The following is a 22295-nucleotide window of genomic DNA, read 5'->3' as shown; positions in this document are numbered from 1 at the left end:
CCTTCAAACTGTATTATTTAATTTAAACCCTTGCTAAATTCCATTAAACTGAACATAATTTTGCAGGACAAAATGTTTCAATGTAAGTATTGTAAAGTAAAACTAGAAACTGCGTGCTTGGCATCTGAGGGTATGTCTTGACTGCAGGTTAAACCAGAGCTAGGTTCTAAGCAGAGAAGCCATGTTGAAAACTCTCTCAGATCTCAAGTCCCATGAATTTCTAGGCCTGTTACCCTCAAAACTGAACACTTGTTTTGTGAATTTTACCATTATACCAGTACCATTAATTAGGGCTTGCAATAGATCTTTAACAACGCATACACTTAAAGTTACATTTAAACCATTATGGCAGCAGGCCTGAGGCTGGGAGTATGGAGCTCCGGAATCTTGTCAAACACCTGCGCTGAGCCACCTCTGCAGACTTACCTTAAAACCAACCGAACACCATCTATAGATCTGAAATCACAGGAGAGCTGACATGCTGGGAGTAGAAGTGTTAGCCCAAAGCTGATCATTGCAGTCTAGTTCCTGACTCTTGTGCATGAGGAGCCATATATATCAGTGCCTCTTTTCTCCTAAAAATGCAAATTGACCCAAGTGTTACAGCTGGTTAGTAGAAGGGACAGAAATAAATAAATGGTAGAAAAAACATGCAACGTCTTTGAGATCAGTGATTTTTTTATTTTATTTTAGAAGTACAGGTTTCATCGTATTATTATTTCTCAGGCAGAGAATGTCCTAGAATTCTATACATTTTGGGTAGAACAGCAGTTTTCAAACTTTTTGAGCCCCCCTTTCCCCCCCTGAGTTACAATTTTTAGTTTGCCCCCCTCCCCCATTCCAGACAAAAAGAGACAATACCTGCCTCTCCACCCTTGGGTTTTCAAGGTGGGGAAAGGTATGTGTGACAGTCTCTGGGGACGGAGCCAGCGCAGGACACAGAGGCTGCTGGGAGTGGAAATGGGCATAGATACAGCAGACGTTGACACTGACCCACAGGCTGGGTGGCTCGCTGAGGTGAGTCAGGAGGTGGAGATAGAGCTTCCTTCCTGAGCCCCACTGTGTGGGGCTGGAGTTGCTGTTCCACCACACCTCTGTTCCTCTGTGCCCCCCTCTTGGGGGGTGCCTCACAGTTTGAAAACCTCTGGGTTAGAAGATGATGGAAAAAATGTTTCCAGTTGACCTTGAGTCAAATATCTGGATTCCTAGGGTGAATTTCTAGCCTAACTTTAATGGGGCCAGAGTTTAACCCACATCTTCTCCCTGTCTGCTATTGAGGATGGACTTGCAAAGCCCTAGCTTAATACCTAAAAAGATAGGTGTGAATCATGGCTCTCTGAGGGCAAAGTGCAAGTGTTCCTTGTGAGTTGTCTGATTCCCCATTCTTAAACAAAAACCAATCCAGGCGAAATTCCCAGATCTCTAGGCTCTCCAGATCACTCCCCTGGGGTAGGTAACAATACTCTGGCTTAGGGGGTTACAGAAAAATTCTAGGGATAAGCAGTAAGTAGATCTTACATTGTTTACAATACTCTCTGCAAAATGTAAAGCCCTGGTAGGATGGCTACATAGGTATACCCAATTAGGAAATTTGTAAAATGCATGTGAGACCATGGTGCCTGGAGAGGCCTCAGTGAAGTTGCTCAATCAGGACAAACTGCAAAAAATGGGGCAGATGATCCCCAAAACTGGTGGTGTATTCTAATACTTAGATTCACCAACCCAGCCACAAAACAGTTTCTACAATACCTTACTGGTTATCAAGAAGCCAAAAAATAGTTTCCCTTAAGCAATCCAACATTGGGCTTCCACCCAGACAGCCAACTCAAATATGGTGAGAATTACTTAAAATCTTTTTCACCATATATAAAGTTCTACCAATCCCAAGAGATCGGACACATTACCCACCAGTCAGTAAATATTTCAGATCTTATCCAAATACTCACAACCATTCTTATTGACTAAACTAAGATTTATTAAAAAAGAAAAGAAAGAGTTATTGTGGTTAAAGATCATTATACATACAGATATGAGTAAAGTTCTTAGGTCCGTTTTGTAGTGGAGATGGTGGAGCTTCTGATTTGTTGAAAATTCTTCCATAAACATTTCCATAAACTATAGTCCATGTGTAGAGTTTGTTCAAATCCTTCCATAAGAATTTGCCAGGACAGTCCAGGGTACCTGGAGACCTCAGTCTTGCAGTTTGAACATCTGCTGATGAAGTTTAAGCAGATCTAAGATGACAGGATCATACCCTAGAGTTCTCTTATAGATCTCTGGCAGGCTGAGAAGCCTCTGGTCACAGCAGGCACTTTGAATGAAGAATACGTTGCTTTGAAGTTAATTTTTATTTTATCCGTATACACAGGTAAATGAGTAGTGTTAATTAACATAGGGCATTTATCCATTCAGACTATCAAGGCATTCCATTATGGCACAATTTAAGCTGAAGGCAATATAAATAATATTTCCTGCAATATTTTACATCTTTGATCTTAAGGTTAACTGAACCACCTGCAAGCATAATATAACATAATTAAGACATGAAAGCTAATCTGGTTGCATTGTTAGCATCTAACAAAATATTGGTAAACACAGACAAATACAGTTAGTATTTATCTCTAACTCCTTAACAATATAGAACTCTAGTCCATTTGACATGAATTGGATAACTATAAGGAATGGCCCTGCTTACATTTCAATACTTTCCAAATATGTTCTTAAAGGTTGTTCTTTAGGTTACTTGGCCTGCTAGTTGTTTAACCCTTGCTGGTTCAGTGGCACAGCATGGTATTTTGGGTGATTGGTGCATTACAAAGGTGAAATAAAAAGTGGTTCCTCCTAAAAGTACTTTTATTACATCTAATGTGCTCATTTTTCCTTAGGCCTCAAATCCTCATTTCCTCTCTGAATCAGTGCAAAGTGGGGAACCCAGAAGTCCTGTGTACTGAATGAACTTTACCAACTAATTCCACTTGATCTTCTCCTTTGACCCTCCATCCCCCTCCCAAAACCCCATGAACACATCTTTTACAATAAAGTGTAAATGGACAAGCAAGCTAATCTGTAAATAAATCATATGTATTGTACAAGTGAAGTGGTAACCATTCAAAGCCTGACTAATTGCCATGCTGTTACATGCAAGTTGTGAGGAGGTGAAGTCGATCCTCCCTACCCAGGGCTATGGTGTGGGGGTTTCATTGCATACCTCTTGCACCACTTGTGCAGTGGGCATGGTCCCAAAAATGAAGTTCCCGTGGCCCTTCCCCATTGCACTGGCCAGTAAATTGAAATTCGATGCACAGTGGGTATAGCAGAACTGCTTCATGGCTGGTTTTACCTGCAGCCCTTGCAGTTTCAACATGGGTCTGAAGTGATGAAGAGGGCATAGTGTACTAGCTTTTGATATCAATCTGCATGCTGTCTAGGTACTTATATGGCCCTGTTGTTTTAGCATTGTTCTTTTATGTTGTGGTTGTGGAGTGCATTTTTAATACAGCAATGTGATGGTGCGTATAATCTGGTGACAGGAGATTTACTTATTGCAATAATCTGCATAGTTTATTTCATTCTGAGAAAAATCTCTGCAGAAACGAATATTTGTGTATTTCTCAGGCAAGAAAACAAAATTGCTTAACAACAGAAGAAACTTCCTGATGGGAAGATGTTTTAGACTGTGGAATAGTTATGTAAGGGAAGGAATGGTAATCCCATCTCCTTGTGACTTTTAAAACTAGACTGAAAAAGACACTAGAAAATGTACTGGAGTGGAATAATTTGTTTCCACCCTCGCTTTTGTCCTGCTCTGGTCTAGTTTTGCTTCTGCATCTTTTTTGTCCTGCTTCAAGATTTTTGCTGATCCTGTCACCCTTCTGAAACTGCTACAAAGAATATTCTTGGTGAGCAGTTGGAAAAACAGCCCTTTTCCTGTTTGTTTGTTCCTGCTGCCACACAAGAGGTTCGTCCCGTTTATCAGGTTTTTCACTGACAACTGAGGGGGAGAGGGAGAAAGAAGGGGTGGAGCTCAGGCTTGAAGTGTAAATAGCTATGAGACCAGCAGTATAAACTGCCAGCTGAAAGAAATCACAGATGAATCCAGCTGCTTACAATGGCTGACCCAAAGAATCTCTTTGTGTTGGAGAACTTCATAGCTGGTAACTTTGTTCCTTGTTCCTCCTACATAGACTCCTATGATCCATCCACAGGAGAAGTGTATTGCAGAGTACCAGACAGTGGCAAAGAAGAGGTGAGTACTGCAGTTTTGCTAGCAGAAGGCAAATTAAAACTGGGAATGTAAATTATATCAATGCAGTTGTTTGCGGGGTGGAAGGTGAGAGCCCAGGAAAAAGATTGTTCTAGTGCCTAATTGTTTACATTTAAATGAAGAAGTTCTTAACATTATTACAAGGTCAGATAACTTTGCTCCAGGAGCAAATCTTTTTTATCACACCGTTCACTATTAAAAGCTATGGACCAGGTCCTCAGCTGGTGTCAGCGTAGCTTCAATTATTTCATTGGAGGTACGTCATTTACACCAGCAGAGGATGTTGAGAATTTACACAAGCAGAGGATTCTGTCTTGCAGAATGTAAGTTGCAGGCAATGGGCACACACCAGCAGGTTGCAGACGCTAACACTGGAGCTAGGAAAAAGGGAGTGTTAGCATCTATCTCCCTTCCATGAACAGCCCTGGAGTCACTATTTCCAAATGAACAAGTTCTCCCTTAATATCTCTAATTTCCACCTCTCTTTCTAAACTTGAGAAACGGGGGCTCTTTCCAGGAAACGTGGTCAAAGTCTCATAGCCTTCCTGAGGTTTGATCTCTGCAGCTGGCTGTTGAGCATTTAGAACATGGATATTGCAGGCGAAAAAGAAACAAAGCATTTTAGTGTGGCTTCATGAGTGCATTTACATGCAGTGTAGTAGCCTGGTCCAATCAACGAGCAGCGATGCAATATTTCTCTTCAGTCCCGGAATTAATCTTTGCTGAATGTTTTTTGTCGCATTATATGCTCAATTGTTAGGGCAACAAGACACTCACACTGGGAACTGCCATTTAGTTTATGGCTAAGTATTGCTTATAAGCAACAAAGTTAGAGGTGTGTACAGTATAGTGCACTGAATTCAGTGAGGGGACAGATGAATGGAAAGGAGTTATTACGCACAAAGAGCTTTCAAAATGTTGACTAATAAGTGCTCAACGTTGTTTTATTTTCAGAATAAGTGGTAGATGAATACCTCTATCATGTATATATCAATCCTGTTGATCTCATGTTGCTTTTTCAGCAGAAACCTTTAGCACCTAACTTTGGTTGGGTAAATATTTGCCAGGTGCTGATAATTAATGGTTAAAGGGTAACCAGGCTGGCTTTGCTAGAATATACTTAATGTAAAATCAAGTCAGTCCAAAACCTCTCTGTGCTTGAAGAATTGTTTCTTCAGTGCATTCAGACTACCTGGGTCTCCTCCCCCTTCTGTTTATTCACATAAGTAAATGCACAAATAATTATAACGGTAAAAGAGAGATTTGGGAGCATGCCAGAAGGACCTAACAAAAATAGGTTATTGGGCATCCTAGCAGGCTAAATTCTAGGTATCGAAGTGCATGGTAATGCGTATTTGAAGGAACAGAAACGTCTCGTTTCTGAATCAGTTGGAGCACACTCCTTAGGGACCATACTTAGGGACCAATGAACTTAGTGAAGTTTTCTGCTCAACCCTGTAGCCTGCTGAACAAAAGTGGGGAGACTCCACAAAGCTGGGAGTTAGGGGTGGGTCTGGGATCTACCAGTGGAAAATATTGAAATATCAGGTGCAGTTGTCTGCATTTTAAGAGAGAGATAAAGACATTTAAAATGAAAATAAGCACCTACTATATTAGAAATCCATATTGGGTCAGTGGGACTAGCTGTACAAGGACTATTCACCTGTATAAGGGTTTGCAGGACTGGGCCCATATTCCCCACCAGGCATGCGCACACACAAACATTCAAACAGCCAACATCAAACTTAAATCCCCAAAGTAGGTTATTGCCCCTCATTCAGACATAGGAACACTGGCTCCTATGGACAGCTAGATCTGGCAAAACCCCCTTATCTTAAGGGATCTTGTCATCCTACAATTCCTGATAGAAACAAATTTACTTTACTGTATGTAGTTTGGCTAACATTTTGGCATCCATTTAATTGTGGTTTCTCTCTGGTTTTTAGTCAGTTATTTCTTCTTTCTTATATGGAGGAAGATGGCAGGGGAAATATATATTAAAATAAGCACAAGTTTATATTTACATTTTGATTACACACATTGACTTTCTTGGCTCAATGGTGGGTTTTTTTTCCCTTCTCTGATTCTTTCCCTCGGTCAATTTCAGTTCTTTTTCTTTCCAACTTTTTGTACGTTTCCTTTCACTGTATTCCTATCTCTGTACCTCTTCTTCCTTTTCCTCCTCCTTTTTGTTTTCTCCTTAGACTGATTCCCTTCCATTTCCTTCTCCCCTATTTCTCCTCCTTGTCCCCATATATTTTTTTTCCTTTTTCTCAGGATGTCTTCCCCTCTCAGTCTGTGAGAATCCCCCTGTAGTGTTCGCACTCCCTCTCTACAAAAATCACTGCAATGTTAAGGCAGAGGGGAATCTTCTGCTGGTCCATTGGGCAATTAGTTCAGGATCAGGCAGCTTCCTCCTCTGATGAGCTCTGCACTGAGGCATACGACATGGTGTGGAAGTGGCAGCAGAGGGAGAGCAGCGGAGAAGCAGTCACAGCAGCAAAAAAGGCACCTAGTGGCAGAAGGGTGGAAGATGGGTTGGTTTTTGTTTGTTTTTTTGTTTGTTTGTTTGTTTTTAAAGGAGTAGGGGCGGGTCAACATGGTCAAATGCATAATGAGTCCTGAGATCTGGGTTCTGTTCCTGGCTTGGCCAGTGACCTGCTGTGTGACCTTGTGCAAGTCACTTCACTTCTCTGTGCTCCTTTTTCTCCCAGCCTTTGCCTCATGCATGTAGATTGTAAGCTCATCACCTCACCATAATGCATGAAAAGGAAAAGTATGTTATGAGGAACTTCAATTTGAGTGACACATATTGAAGCCAGCCAGCAGCTATGCAGCCAGTAGTAAAACACCATTAGAGTTCACAGATGATAATTTCCTAACACTAACTGTATTGCACCCAACCGAAGGCAACTTATTTTGGACCTCATCATGATCGAGAAAGAGGACTGGAAGTTGGTGGTTACCTAGACACCAGCGATACTGACCTGATTACATTCAGTATGGGCAAAGAGAGGGAAGTCCCAACCTGGGTGTTTACACACACAACTTGGTGCTTAGAAAAGGGCTAATTTCCTAAAGCTGAGATAAATTGTTTGGGAGAAAAAATGGACAGAAAAAATGTGAATGAATATCAGGAGTTCTTTAAGAAAAGTTTATTAGAAGGCCAAAAATCATGATTTTGCAATCAAAAAAGAAAGTACATCCTGGTTCAGTAACAAAGTGAACACAATAATTAGAATAAAAAAAGAAACCTGTAAGAAATGGATAAAAGGGGAAATCAGTAGCTATCAATATAAATTATGAAGTGTAAAAAATAGATAACAGAAGCTAAAGATACCATGGAAGATTCCAGGGCTGGCAGAGCTAAGGACAATAAAGAGTTTTAAAATATATTAGGGACAAAAGCAATCCTTTGTCTTCATTACTATGTGGAGATGGTAAAATTGTTAATGATGCAGAAAAGGTAGAAGTATTTTCTGTATTTGGAAAGAAGCAGGATATCATATACTCATATCATTTGAGGGTGATGATGTACTTTCTATTCCATTAGTAACAAAGGAGGAAGTTAAAAAAAATCTGTTAGGGATAAAAAATTTTGAATCAGCAGATCTGGATAACTTGCACCCAAAAGGGTTAAAAGAATTGGCTGAGTAGATCTCTGGCCTGCTGATAGTCATATAGAGATATCTGGATTGCTTGGGAAGCTGTGCCTGTTCCAATAAAATGTGTTTCAGTATAGCCAAATGCAAGTTATACCTGTAGAGATAAGGAACGAAGACATATACAGTGTGGGGCTATATCCTGGACAGCAGTGACTCTGAAAAGGCTCTCAGAGGCATAGAGGAAAAGTGTCTGAATGTGAGCTTCCAGTGTGACGCTGTGGCGAAAAAGGGCTTCATAGTCATAGATTCCAAAGTCAGAAGGGACCACTGTGATCATCTAGTCTGACCTCCTATAGGACACAGAATTTCCCCCAAAATAATTCCTAGAGCATATCTTTTAGAAAAACATCCAATCTTGATTTAAAAATTGCTATTGACGGAGAATCCACCATGAAACTTGGTAAATTGTCCCAATGGTTCATTACTGTCATTGTTAAAGATTTACATCTATTTCCAGCCTGAAAACTGGGCTTGTCCAGACTTTGAACACGGAGCCCACTTCTACCACTAGACCAACAAGCCATTCTAAGCTAGGGTGATCTTTGGAAGTATAAGAAGGGAAGTAACACAGAGGAGTAGAGAGGTGATTTCATCTCTATAACTGGCATTGGTAACACCGATTTGGGAATCCAGTTCTGGCGTGCACATTTTTAAAAGGATGTTGAATAATTGGAGTGGGTGTAGAAAAGAGCCACAAAAATGATTTAAGGGTTGGAGAAAATGCCTTACATTGAGAGACTGAAGAAGTTCAGTATGTTTAGCTTATCAAAAAGAAGATTGTGAAGTGACCTTTTACAGTGGATAAGTACTTTCAAGGGAAGAAAATACCAGGTACTAAGGGACTGTCTAATCTAGCAGAGAAGGGCGTAAGACGAACCAGTGGCTGGAAGCTGAAGCCCAAAAAATTTAAATTCAAAATAAAAATTGGTGTCAGTAACAGTGAGGGTGATTAACTGTTGGAACAAACTGCCAACTACATCTCTTGATGTCTTCAGAGCGAAACTGGATGCCTTTCTGAAAGATACACTTTAATCAAACAGGGCTTTAATATGGGGTAACTGGGTGAAATGTAAGAACCTGTGATACACAGGAGATCAGAATAGATGACATACTGGTTCTGTCTTACTCCCTCTCAGAGGTTGGCAGAGGTCATAGAAGGTAACGGGGGAGGCAGTGCCTCAGAAGAGGGACTTGCATCTGCAAAATCCACTACAGTGTTCCCAGGACAGATTGAGCTGGTAGGCCATATGTGATACTGCATCTGGGATGCTGTGTACTGTCCTGGGCACCACACACTGGTAAGAATTAAAAACCCAAGAGTTTTGGAAGGGAGGTACATTCTCTTGTTTTGGGGCAATAAGTGAAGCTCCAAATGAGGGGTTAGGATGAAACTTTTCCTTTGGACACGTTATTCCATAGCTGCCTACTGTGGCATTGCTTGCGCTTTCCTCTGAAGCATCTTGTCTTCCTACGGCTGGAGACAGAATGGTGGACTAGATGGACCACAGGTCTGACCTGGTATGGCAATGTCTATGTTACTAGACAGATGCCAGCAAACTGGAAGGAAATTGTAGAAACTCTACTGCAATGATTAACCCGATGGGAGGGACTGTCATACAGGAAAGATTTTAAAGAACCAACTCTATTTAGCTTGTTTAAATGACAGGGACAGAAGGAAAAGGGAAGTAACTGTCCCCAAAAAATGAAAGCATCAAGGGGTGGCAAAAAAGAAAAATACCTAGAAGAAAGAAAAGAGTTAAATTTTAGGCAGAATGTCAAGAAGAAATGCCCTATTAATAAGGTTTGTTAGATTATGAGAAGAGTGGGAGATGCTAACTGGATACACTGCCTGAGGATATAATGCAAGGAAGGAACAGTGTTCTGCATGGACAAGATGACTCTATAGACCTTTAGCCTCTCAAATGTCAATGGCTTCAATGACTCTGTTGATTGTTTTTCCCCATGAAGTGCCCTGTGCAGTTTGCCATCTCTGCTTTATTTTTCTAGATAGAAGCTGCAGTCACAGCTGCCAGAGATGCCTTCCCTGGCTGGTCCTCCAAAAGCCCTGAGGAAAGATCTCAGATGATGAAAAAATTAGCAAACCTGATAGAGCACGACCTGGAAGCATTTGCACAGGCAGAATCAAAGGATCAAGGTAAAGGCAGAATCTGTCTCTCTCTTTGGCTGTCTGTTCCCAAATGAGGTTATAGAGAAGAAGGGTCTCGTTAACTGTCCAGATTGAGTCAAAATGGCCAGGTGCTATTCATGACTCTAATGCAGGCTGTCTGTGTGATTGGGTCAGTTGGAGCCAAATTTTTAAAGTTATCACAAATTTTATATGCCTAACTGTACAATCCTTGGGTATGATTTTCAGAGTTGCTGAAAGTTGACGTCAATTAGATTTGTAGATGCTTAGCGCCTTGGGGAATAAGGACTACGTTTCTAAGGTTGAAAACTCAGAACTAAAGGCCAATTTTGAATATTGAGTCTCTAACTCCTCTGTGCTCTGTTTCCTTCTCTGCAAAATAAGGACAATACCTGTTGCACAGAGATGCTGAGGCTAATTTAATCAATATTTGTATAGCACTTTGAGGTCCTCAGATAGATGATGCGGTAGAAGAGTGGTGCAGTGCCAGTCCTATGGGAGTACTATACAATTTATTTACTTATTTTTATTGTGGTAGTGGTACCTAGTGGCTCCTAGACAAGGATCAGGACCCCATTGTGCCAGGCACAGTGCATGTACACACACGACAAAAACATGGTCTCTGCCCCTCAAAGAGCTTATCATCTAAAATGCTGTTTACACTATAACTTGTATTTACGCTATTCATGATGAGTGGCTTTCCAGGCACCCAGTAACTTCACCATTTGTCGTCCCCAACAAAGTTCTTCCCTAGATAGTGGGTAGGAATCCTACTTCGGGGCTCAAGCTTAATTTGGAAGCTCTTCAGAGCAGACATTTGTCTTCCTGTGTGTTTAAAGTACGACGCACACTTACGGCGTTATAGAATATGTTCGTTTTTCCCCTGTGGGAAAGTGCATGGTAATGACACAACGGCATGCTTGTTGTTTTTTCTCTTTCAGGAAAAACAATTACATTTGCTAGAACAGTGGACATCCCCCGGGCAGTATACAACTTCCGGTTCTTCGCATCTTCGATCCTTCACCATACCACGGAATGCACTCAGATGGACCAAATGGGCTGTATGCATTACACCATGAGAACTCCAGTAGGCATTGGTAGGATATTCTCAAAGGAAAAGTGCTGAAAAACTTGGCAGCGTGTCGGCCAAAGGAGGAAAAAAAATAAGAAGGGGGGGAGGGCCTTGAGTTCTAAGTATTTTTAAACTTCAGCCAGCATTCGCAATGGCGGGGGAGAAAGAATTATCATAAAGTTAATGTTTACTGGTTCTAGATCCCAGCTTGGACTCTCCGCTGTGAACTCTGGCACCTTCATACCACATAATCAGTGAACAGTTACAACATTTATCCTAAAACATTCCCTTTTCCCACAGTAGGACACTTCCCATCCTCAAAATCTTCCCTGTGTTTTTATGTGTTATATGTATGTAAGTACGTTCATGAGGTGTATATATACACATCCTGTCTGGATGGGTTTTTCAAAAGCACCCAGAACTGACTGACTTCTGGCTCTTGTTGATGTCAATGGGTAAAAGTCTCATTGACTTCAGTGGGAGCAGAGCTATGTCAATGGTGAACAGTTTTGAATAGTCCACCCTCTTCTTGTGTGTGTGTATATTTAGTAGTAGGCATCCTTTGGTTTTGAGAGACCATGGGTATGCACCCCGAGAGGTAACAATTTGCTCAGTTAGTTTTATGGTAGCTGTGGCCGGAGACATACACTGTTTTTGGAAAGCTAGCCACAAGATGGCACTGCTACGTCAGAGAGAGTCTGAATACTTGTGTTGTTTTAGAGCTATGTAAATTATGGTGTTAATATTTTTGTATCAGTTTGATTATTTAATACACTTGTTTTGACTAAACTTGCAGACCTTTTTAGTTCTCTTCCCGTGAGCAGTTGAGAATCTGAGTCTTACTGACCAAAATTGCTCCCAGAAATCAAATTTTACATTCAATACTCATGCTTGTGTTGGAACGCTATTCACTCTCATTCAATCTAGCAACCAGGAATACCACATGACCAACCACAACTAAGCATCACTGCTTGGGTTTCAAATGTTGTGATAAATGCACAGAGCAAAAATATTCTTGAAGATTGTAATTGAATAAACCTCAATAGCACAGCAATTTGAGGAAATCAGTCTGTTCATTATTATTCTGTGAGGTAAATTAAATTCATGAGGTAAATTATTCATTGCGCATGATGCACTCAGCTCTAATGTTTGACGAGAGCCAGACATGGCAATCGATTCATATTGGTTAAACAAAAAAAGGTCAGTTTCAAATTTTCAGTTTCAAATCTAGTTTCAAATTTTCAATTCACATATAATTGAATGGTGACTTCTGAACACCCAGACCTGTCTGTAGAACGTGACAAAGCTGCTACTGCAGGATATCTCTGCTGCACTGGGACAAAACCACAGCAAAAATCCAGCTGAGGTGGTCAAATATATTTGCATTGGAAACCTTCAGGATAGTTTTGACAGGTTATTTAGAGGGGTTTATCCACTGGAGATGGTCCTTACTGCAGGATTTACTGTTCCATTAAGAAGAAGGTAGGGGTATAAAAGTTATTGCAGAATTTCCTTCATTGTCCTGCCATACCGAAGCTTTGGCTTCCATATGGGGCCTCCTACCCCCAAGCCTGGGCCTGAGATTCACATCTCCTGTCCCAATTAATTTGGTCTCTTGATTTTGTCCTTTTCTTTTTTCCTTTGTAGCTGGTTTAATTAGTCCTTGGAATTTGCCACTTTACTTGCTGACCTGGAAAATAGCCCCGGCCATTGCATCTGGGAACACTGTCATTGCCAAGCCCAGTGAGATGACATCTGTCACTGCTTGGATGATGTGCAAACTTCTGGGTAAAGCAGGTAATCTGGAAGAGCCATCGGCACAGGGACCTCTGCTGTCTGTTGCCTCCTTTGTTGCAGAAGTTGGAAGGTGCATAAGGAATGAGACAGGATTGCAGGAGGAGAAAGGATGGTCGAAGAAAGGAAGTTGAATTCTGCCCTGGAGAACTGGATTCTATCCCTGCCTCTCTCCCATACCTCTCTCACTCTGCCGCCATCTCCTTATCCCCATCTATTTCCTTCACCTCACCTCTGCATTCCATTTAGGCTGTTTCTCCCTCCACAATGCCTGGGCGCCAGCAGGAAGAATGCTGAAAGCATAGGAAAGAGTCTGTCTGTACTCAGTTCCCAGCTGGCACCACATTGGTCCCTAGCAGCTGGGAGCAGCAACTGCAGGGAAAGTCTTGCTTTCACCTCTGCATGCCCAGGTTGAAGCATGCTCAGTACAGATGGAAGCTTCAGAGAATATAGCTGCCAAACTCTAACGCTGGGTCCTCACTAGGAAAAAGGTTGTGTTCTTAATTCATGTTGGCTACTTCCAGTTAGCTAACTCAAGGGAAAATCCTAGTGAAGACAAGGCAGGTAGTGTCCTCACACAAGTTAAGGGTCAATTTACCCCTAGGCTAACCCATAGTCTTCAATTCAACCTGTTAGCTTATGTGAAAACTATAAACGCCCTTGTCTTCACTATGATTTTAGTTCATGTTAGCCAACTCAAGTTAACAATATGTACTGGGGGACCTTTTGCTGGTCCTGATATGCACAGTTTTCCACAGGACCAGCAAAAGTCACATTTCTGACATCAAAGGAACCACATTTCAAATCCCTGTCCCCAAGTATGTAGGCACTAGAACTTCCTAACAAAATGATTGTATGAATATCTTTAACATGGGAAAAACTGAGTTTTTTCTTAATCTCATTCTCAGAAATGGCTGAACTGTGGCACTATTTCTGCTGAAACTTTTTTTAAAAAATAAATAAATAAATAAAGCCTGAAGCAGACACCCAAAATGGAAAATTTCAGACCTAAAGTTTGGCAAAGTTACATGCAAATGAAAACAGGGCCCTATAATGGGAAGTATAAGGCAACCTTAACTATAGGCAGGGCTACCAGCTCCTCCAATAGTAATACAAGAACAGAGATTAAAAACCCATAATTCAATGTTTATCTAGTTATTTCTTCTATTTTGCTCAACCAATCTTAAAGTTAAGGACATCCTTGTTAATGTAGAACTATTCGTAGTTTGTTTGCTTCCAAGGGGAGTGCAAAATTAACCCAACTACCACATGAGCATTTTGTGCATTTGTTGCCATCAGGAATTCCACCGGGGGTGGTGAACATTGTGTTTGGAACTGGACCTAAAGCTGGGGAAGCTATTGTCTCCCATCCCGATGTGTCACTGATCTCCTTCACTGGAAGCGCACACACAGCCCAGCGCATCAGAGAGAGGAGTGCCCCATACTGCAAAAAGCTGTCTCTGGAACTCGGAGGCAAGAACCCTGCAATTATCTTTGAGGATGCTAATCTGGACCAATGCATCCCTACCACTGTGAGATCCAGTTTTGCAAATCAGGTAAAGGGAGATGCTCCTCTCTTAACTTTCTTACATCTTAAGTGTGTAAACAGCTATGTGTGCATGCCTTTGTGCTTGTCTGACTCTTAAATAGTCAAAGGTATTTGTTAAGATTCCATATCAATAGCAGAATATAAGTAGAAACTTACAAAGTAGACATTTTCATGATCCTAGCAGCAGACAAACAATGATAGTAAATAATTTGATCTTGCATAGTGTCTTTCATTCAAATATCTCAACACACTTTACAGTCCTCCCTAGGACACCAATTACTTATTCCTCCTGGAAAGTAGGTAAGTTATTTATCTAGATGGAAACAACTGAGAGGTCAGGTGACTTCTCCAGAATCAAGATAACCTACACAGAGCTATCCCATCCCCTGTTTCTAACTACTAGGTGGTCCCTACTGATTGTCAACATCTTCAGCAACCATCAGCAAGCCTATGAAAATTATTTCATGGGTATGAAGACAGCGGGGGGGGGGGGGAAGCATTCCCAGGATGTCAAGGTAGTGATCATTCAAATGTGGAAAATAGTGTTTCTGTGAGAAGTGATGGGGAGGATACCAAGACATACATACATAAACTGAACAGTCAAGATGTCTACATCCTTTATTGAGTGTCCGCATGATTTTATTACTGTCCCCTGGTCCTCTTTCTCCCTAGTCTCTTTAGGACTCCCAATTTTGAGTGTCTTTAAATTTAGTTTGTACTCTTTTTGGGGTAGGGATTGTCTTTACATGTTTTGTAAGGGACCCAGCACATTTCTGAGCACTCAGAAATAACAATATTACAATAATTGACAATATCTGTGTTTCTCTTCCCACTTTGGATAGGGTGAAATCTGTCTTTGCACCAGCAGGATCTTTGTTCAGAGGGGCATTTATCATGAGTTTTTGAAGAGGTTTGTAGAAGAAGCCAAAAAGTGGAAGGTTGGGAGCCCCTCAGATTCCACGGCCAGTATGGGGGCACTGATAAGTAAAGAGCATCTAGAAAAGGTAACTTGCAAAGGAAATCCTGCCTGAACTATAGTCATATTTTAGAGATCCAGAGAAGATGACATGAACGTGATTGGAGTAAGGACCATGTCATCTTCTGTGTTAGCACCATGCCAATCACACTGTCATTTTCCCATCAATGATCATTAAAAAGTGTCTGATATTTAAGGTGTTTGTTGTGCGTGGGTTAGGTTCACATTATTGCCCCAGGAAAAATAAAGTCTGTGGACAAATAATTTTAAACTAAGCGATCAAGCTGTTATTGTGAAAGTACTTTGCTGAATTTGGCACTGTTAGATTCATTTATCAGGCCATATTTCCATTGACTTAAGTATCGGGCACATGGTGATGACTTATTCGCCTCATAAAACAAGGTGCACTTATATTACAGTATATCTGATTTATAACGCAGCTACTAAGGAATGCACGAGCACAATTAATTTGGGATACTGAGTGGCATGGGGGACTTGGTAATGGTATATACATGGATACAGGCAGGATTCCCTCTCAGGCCAGGAGTGGCTGACGGCAGTTACCATCTGGTGGCTGTTGGGTGGTTGATGTGAAATGAGCATAATGGTCTCAGCCAGTTTCCTGGGGACCGGGTGTCCATATCATAAAGCTCACTGATGCAAATGGCATGAGCTGATAACATGCTGACAATCTTGCACAGAAGAAAAGGTTCAAATAGGCAGAGAGACTGATGGCTCCCTCTGGCCCCTAGTCCTGGGTCCTCTATGTCAGTGAGGAGGCATACTGGTGGATTACCTTACGCTGTCACTGCTTGGGTTGTGCCTGTTCTGTGGCTACATGGAGGACTTAAGAATCCCAGGGTGTCTCTCTGGGCATCTTCCAGGGTTTCCATTTCACACAGAGCATTTCAAAGAAAGGAGGGGAAAAGACTCAGTGATTTATTTGTGGAATCCCTGGAGTGGGAGAAAGCACCCACTGGTTTCAAAGCTGTAGAACAAGATCAATAGCATGACCTGTATGCTCCAGATGGCATAGGGATAGCAGCAACCACATCAACTGTTGCGATGGTTTATTGAGAGGGTTTTCTTAGCACTCATCCTTATCGCACCTGAGTGCCATGACAACACGTGGTGAGCATCCCCTGTATGGTAGGAAAATGTGACACCTGGGGAGTCTGAGGCAGAGAGAGATGTGGGATGTTGCCCACAGTCATAGAGGAAGTCTGTGGCACATAAGGGGAGAGGAGTCATGTCTCCTGTGCTTTAATAATGTGACTGTCCTTCCATCCCTTCCAAAAGCATTCAGAGGAAGGAACAAATACATTTTTTGGCTAGCAGGTTAATGACTGTTTAGCAAAAGGGAACAGTTTACTTATAGGGAAAAATGCTCTGATTCCTTTTTCCAAATATATTGCTGCAAAACCTAGGGAATGAAATGCTGTCATTGGCCGGGTAGTGGGGGGAAATGCCAGCATGAATCAGGCTCCTAGATTCCCTGTTGATTTATCTGTATTTGCTCCCCCCTCCCCCCCAGGTAAAGAATTATGTGAAGAAGGCTCGAGCTGAAGGGGCTAGAATACTCTGTGGAGAAGGAGTGGATTCCTTGGATCTTCCAACCAGAAATCAGAATGGGTATTTCATGCTGCCTACGGTCATTGCTGAAGTGAAGGATGAATCCTGCTGCATGCAAGAAGAGATCTTTGGTCCTGTGACGTGCGTGGTACCATTTGATACAGAAGAGGAAGTGATTAAAAGAGCCAATGGTGTCAAGTATGGCCTGGCTGCCACGATATGGTCATGCAGTGTGGGGCGTGTTCATAGTGTTGCTAAGAGACTGCAAGCTGGACTGGTGTGGACCAACTGCTGGCTGGTCAGGGATCTGAATTTGCCATTTGGTGGCATGAAGGCCTCAGGGATAGGCAGGGAGGGAGCAAAGGAGTCCTATGAGTTTTTCACTGAGGTCAAAACCATTACAATAAAACACTGAAATTTGCCATTGGAAGTATTTTATGGCAAAATAAATGACCAGTATTTGTGCTTACAGATGTCTCGGGGATATAGCAAGGGATCATGGCCTGCTTATAATTAATTTTTATAGAAATCCATTAGTTGATAAATACCAACTAAAGCTAAAGATGCTCAGCCCCACAACTGGCAACGGAGAAAGGAATCCACAGCAAGACGAATTATGGACTCTATCAGATGCAGGCCACTAGCCTGATTGGCAGGGCTCAAGGAGATCTTGAGGATTCCAAAGTTATTTCCTCCCTTCCTCAAGTTGATTTAATACAAGATATTGCTTCACCCACCTTGTCTCTCTCAGATCCTGAGACCAACATGGCCACGACAAATCTGCAAACAAATGTCTCAAAAAAGGCAGATTAGAGACAGGGTGATAAATAATGATGGTTGCCATCACCTTGAGTGACAAAGACAAGCAAATTGTAACATTATATTCTAATAAGAATAAACATATTTCCTCTCTAAATGGGTAATTCCCATGAACAATACGTTTTGCACTTTGGTTGTTTCGTCAGACTAGTGCTAATGAAATTTTACATTAGAATGCCCAAGGCAGTGCTGCTATCTATTTAGTTGTGCTAAACTATGGAGCCAGGATACTCCTGTAAGGAACAGATAAGGCAAACATGTTTTTATCATAGCTCTTTTTTAAAGTGTGTAGCTTTCTCATCATCCTACTAAAATGGTTATTTTGAAGTTATAACCTTTCATCATCTAGATTACTCCTAGCCTGGCATTTTTCACATTCCTAAAAGTAATTTGGCTGGCAGAACATATCCACAGATATACCCACTGATAAAAGCTGGAGGTGACTCCTTTTAGCAGGACTGTGTGAAATATTTGTTACAAAATTAAAAAAAAAAATTATCTCATTTTTCATTTTCAGGGCTTTTGTGAAAATGGTATATCTTGCAAAACTTTCCCATTGGTGAAAATGGAGTTGAAGTTGAGAGCAATTTCTCTGCACCCCAAGTAAATGCCAGTGGGCATTTCAGAGCATTTTTGTGGTGTTTTTTCAAGTTTTGAGGTGGATTCTATCACTTGGTTGAAATTGCCTGGTAGTCTTTCAGGTTCCATGGCTGACTGAGCCTATCCATATGCTCAGAAAGATCAGCTAAAGCCATTTTGATTAGTTTTCTCAGGAATTAATCTCAGGGCTATTTTTTTTCTGTGGGAAGAAATAGATATTCCCCCTAAACACACAAAGATGTTGAGTACCCAGAGATTGACTTTACAGGGGAGTAGCAAATTATTACTCCTCTGCCCCCAACAGAGAAAAAACAAGGGAAAGGATTCAGGGTTGTCTGGGAGAATGGTCTTTTTTTCAGGGCCTGTTGGGAAGGGAGGTATTGAGTTGGGATGCAGGGCCAAAGAGTACCTGCTAGCAGTAACTCAGATAATGTTTGGAGAAGCATCCAGACTTTGAATACCAATTCATAATTTATTCTCAACCTTTTGAGGTTCCCACATGAGTAGTTTGATATTTTTCCATAGTGTTAAGGCTGGATTATTTTGTACACTCTAAAATGTATGTTCTCTAAGGAAGCTTTTTTTACTGTATGTACTTAATATGTAGTTTAGCTATGCTAATGCTGGGATTTTAAAGTTCAAATGATCCAAAGGCTGCTCTAAATTGCCCCAGCTGGAGTGGTCCTCTCCTTGCCCTCAATATGCCTGCTTTGGAGATGAGAGTATAATCTACACGTCATGCTCCCTTTGCATTGCTCTGATGGTGTCACAAGGCCCAAATTAGAATGGGCATAAGATCTGGCCCTCCACTTAGCTTGTAAAGTCTTTCATTCCAGGGGGCTGCTTACTCTAGTTTATTTGCAGTTTGTGACCACACGGTGGCAGCAGAGTACATAGTTCATTTGTTCTCCTTTTTCTATTACTGACCTTGCTATCCGGAAAAATAAACCACGAAAGGGATCTGTTTTAGTACACTGTACTCTTCAGAAACCCTGTTTTGAAGCTCTGCAAGGCTGCTGTGAAACCGCTTAACAATCTGAGGGCAGATGCCCTCAATAGCGGGGCGTGGAACATTACACGGAAGGCTAGTTTGAAGCATTACCTCAGGCTTGCCTGCGTGCAGCTTTGGTGAGCTGCTCTTCCTCCAAGTGTGGATTCTGTCTGAGCATTGAGCAAGCGGGGGGATCATGCTATTTATGTATGATGTAAAGGAAGCATAGATCTGAGTGTCAGCCTTGGGGCTGATAGCTTGCCACCCCCATGTAACCACCTGAGAAGTCGCGACCCCGAGTTTGAGAACCTCTGTTCTATTCCTTGCCCTCTTGGATGTGCAGAGTTTCCTATATCTATATTCTGGAATTCAGCAGGATCCAGGAGTTGCTGGGATGGGCTGTGGTGATTAGTTTCTTTTTGTCTTGGGGTAAGGAGAATTCTTATTTCTGCCTGGGCGAGGATGGCAATTCTTGTGTCTCTTCTGTCCGCATCCAGTCAACAATATGGGCAGCTGCGTGTGTGGATCTGAAGATGACATGTCAAGTGGAAAGTTCAGACAGGAGGCTGGCCTGCTGTAACAATGTTCTATCTGCATGGATATTGAAGTCTCCCAAGATACTAAATCTTGTGAACTTCATTTCCATGTCGAACAGATCTCTGTCAAGTCCTCTTCCTCTGGGCAAAGTTTGGTGTCTACAAGTTTATAGAAAAGCAGGATGCTTGGATTAATCTTGCCTCTGAAATCACAGATTAATTAAGTGGATGCACTCAAAGGATTTTCTTTGGAGTGAGCTTTTCCTTTGTTTGAGCTTGGCAGAGAATAGAATGGCTACTCTGTCTCCAGATTTTCCTCCCTGTGTTGAGTCTGTGGTTAATAAAGTATCCTGAAGGACAAGGTGAACTAACACGTTCTGAGGTGGTCCTGAGGCACTCTGCCAGATTTCTGGGATGCTATCTGGGTTGGGTGACTTAGAATTTTCCAACCCTATGGCAAAGTTTTATTTACAAGCTGCCCTGGCTGGCAAGAGAAATCATGTGAATGTTATGAGGATTTGTTTAATTACTATGGCATGAGTACAGTTCTACTTAATACCCAGAGATTATCTCACTAGGGTGAGATGATTCCTACACATAGATGTGTAGCTGTGTATGCACCATTCTGTACAGTGGTTAATTAGGGCTGTTTTGTTCCTCATGAGGGCTTTTATTAACATGTTTAGATGTATCCAGCTGAACCTTCTGTGTTAGTGATCACAGAGTGCTTGGAAAACCAGGTTTGCTTTCAGAGATTATGTATGTACTATTGGCAGGAGGCTGAGGTAAGACAGGGTATATACAAATTTCAAATTGAATTACATCCCTGCCCCTAAAGCCATCTCAGCTTTGACAAAGACCAGTCTTCCTAGCTATGAAAATGGGATCCAAACCCTTCCCCTAACAGGCTATGCAAAATTTCCTGTCTAATCATAGGTATGGAATACAATGGCAGGGATATGGAGTCAGAATTAAGACCTTAAGTATGGATTTCCAGGCTTTCAAATGCCAGGCTTTCAAATTCATCTGGATGAAGAGCTAAGCTAGGCCAGGGCCTAAGACTTTCTTCTTCCAGTATAGAAGTATGGGACCAGAGTTCTGAGGGGCCTGAGATGACCTCATACCTGCCACTGGACTGGCCCCAGCAGACATAGGAATTAGTCTGTACTAGACATGGGTGAGTGTTTCCTGAAAACCTACCGCACCTAAGAATGCATAGAGTTTCAGATGTCTATAGTGCTTGCCTCTGAGCTTGTCACATACACTTGGTATGTTGCTACGCATTTGAAAGGGTTTTCTGGGCCACAAGATTCATGGTGTTATTCTGTAGGGGGATTGGCTGCATTTCCTTAAAAATACTCTTACGCAGTTGTTCTAACTGAAGAAAAACACAACAAATTTGGGGCCGGTTTCTAACTCCTTCACTCATGCTCATTCAGAATTTCAATAAGGTCACTTGTGGAGTAAGGTCAGACTCAGCATAAGTAAGCGTATCAGAATCTGTTCGTGAATGTTTCTAGGCTAAACCTCTTTTGAAAATATCAAGTCAAAAGACTTTTTAAAAAACCCCTCTTATGTCACCAAATGCCACGTCCAGTTGGCCTGCAACTTTTGCAAAATATTATTTTCTGTTAAGAGACAACCCAGAAAAATAGATGAGTTCTAAGAAGTTAGAGTGGTTGAAAATTAATCTTTTAATGGAATGATCTTTAACTCTAGAGTCACTACCGTAATAGAAGATATGGAATTGATGTGTTTATCCCCCCCCCCCCCCCCCCCCAAAAAAAAAAAACCCCAACCAAACAAACAAACAAACAAAACCCCAATCCTTCCCTGTTCCCCAGCTCTCCCTCCACCCCCATTGCTCCAGGTTTGGAAATGTAACATGTAAAAATCTCCAATGATATGTTTTCTTACAACCTTTCAAAAAATATCAATATTTGCTGCTACTTCAGAGAACTGTGATAACTACCACAGAGAATCCTAGGATATATTTGGGCCCCAGAGATGACTTCTATCTTCACCTTGTCCTCTAGCCTGCTACCCCAAATGTCTGTCTGATATTGCCTTTGTCTGGGTAACAAAAATTAGATTTCATCACCATCTGTAGATGTGACGCAACATCCTTTCCACTGGTTGCTGAGATGCCTCCTTTACAGAAAATGTCTTGGAATGAGTCCGAGTACCAAAGAAGCAAGATTTCAGAGTTCAGTGAAAGGTAAGGAGAGAAAGGATGGCCCAGTGGTTAGATGGCTAGTTTGTGACTCAAGAGACCTAGGTGCACGCCCCTGCTCTGTCACAGACTTCGTGT

General features: G+C 41.6%; 1 protein-coding gene across 2 annotated transcripts; it reads left to right on the top strand.

The window, feature by feature from the left end:
- The first annotated feature begins 126 nt into the window (after nucleotides 1-126).
- On the top strand, nucleotides 127-18170 carry ALDH8A1 (aldehyde dehydrogenase 8 family member A1). 2 transcript variants are annotated; one of them, XM_067542266.1, is made up of 8 exons: nucleotides 127-3958; nucleotides 4185-4246; nucleotides 9941-10084; nucleotides 11017-11172; nucleotides 12795-12944; nucleotides 14241-14497; nucleotides 15333-15494; nucleotides 17001-18169. In XM_067542266.1, the coding sequence occupies exons 3-8, from the start codon at nucleotides 10012-10014 to the stop codon at nucleotides 17451-17453; spliced, it is 1251 nt and encodes a 416-aa protein (XP_067398367.1). In that variant the 5' UTR covers nucleotides 127-3958; nucleotides 4185-4246; nucleotides 9941-10011; the 3' UTR covers nucleotides 17454-18169. The 2 variants fall into 2 exon arrangements, with proteins under 2 accessions (XP_067398367.1, XP_067398366.1); XM_067542265.1 differs by lacking the exon at nucleotides 127-3958 and having other exon boundaries at nucleotides 3976-4246; nucleotides 9937-10084; nucleotides 17001-18170.
- The last annotated feature ends 4125 nt before the right edge of the window (nucleotides 18171-22295 follow it).

The sequence above is a fragment of the Emydura macquarii genome, unplaced genomic scaffold (assembly GCF_026122565.2).
Source record: "Emydura macquarii macquarii isolate MOO-44397 ecotype Brisbane River unplaced genomic scaffold, CSIRO-AGI_Emac_v2 contig_705, whole genome shotgun sequence".
NCBI lineage: Eukaryota > Metazoa > Chordata > Testudines > Chelidae > Emydura > Emydura macquarii.
This window is presented reverse-complemented; position numbering and strand designations above follow the sequence as displayed.

Excerpts from the sequence above, each read along its gene's own strand:
- ALDH8A1 (XM_067542265.1), top strand. The coding sequence starts at position 4,109 with ATGGCTGACCCAAAGAATCTCTTTGTGTTGGAGAACTTCATAGCTGGT. Across the intron at positions 10,085-11,016 it reads GGCAGAATCAAAGGATCAAG|GAAAAACAATTACATTTGCT; the intron begins GTAAAGGCAGAA and ends TTTCTCTTTCAG. Across the intron at positions 11,173-12,794 it reads GAGAACTCCAGTAGGCATTG|CTGGTTTAATTAGTCCTTGG; the intron begins GTAGGATATTCT and ends TTTCCTTTGTAG.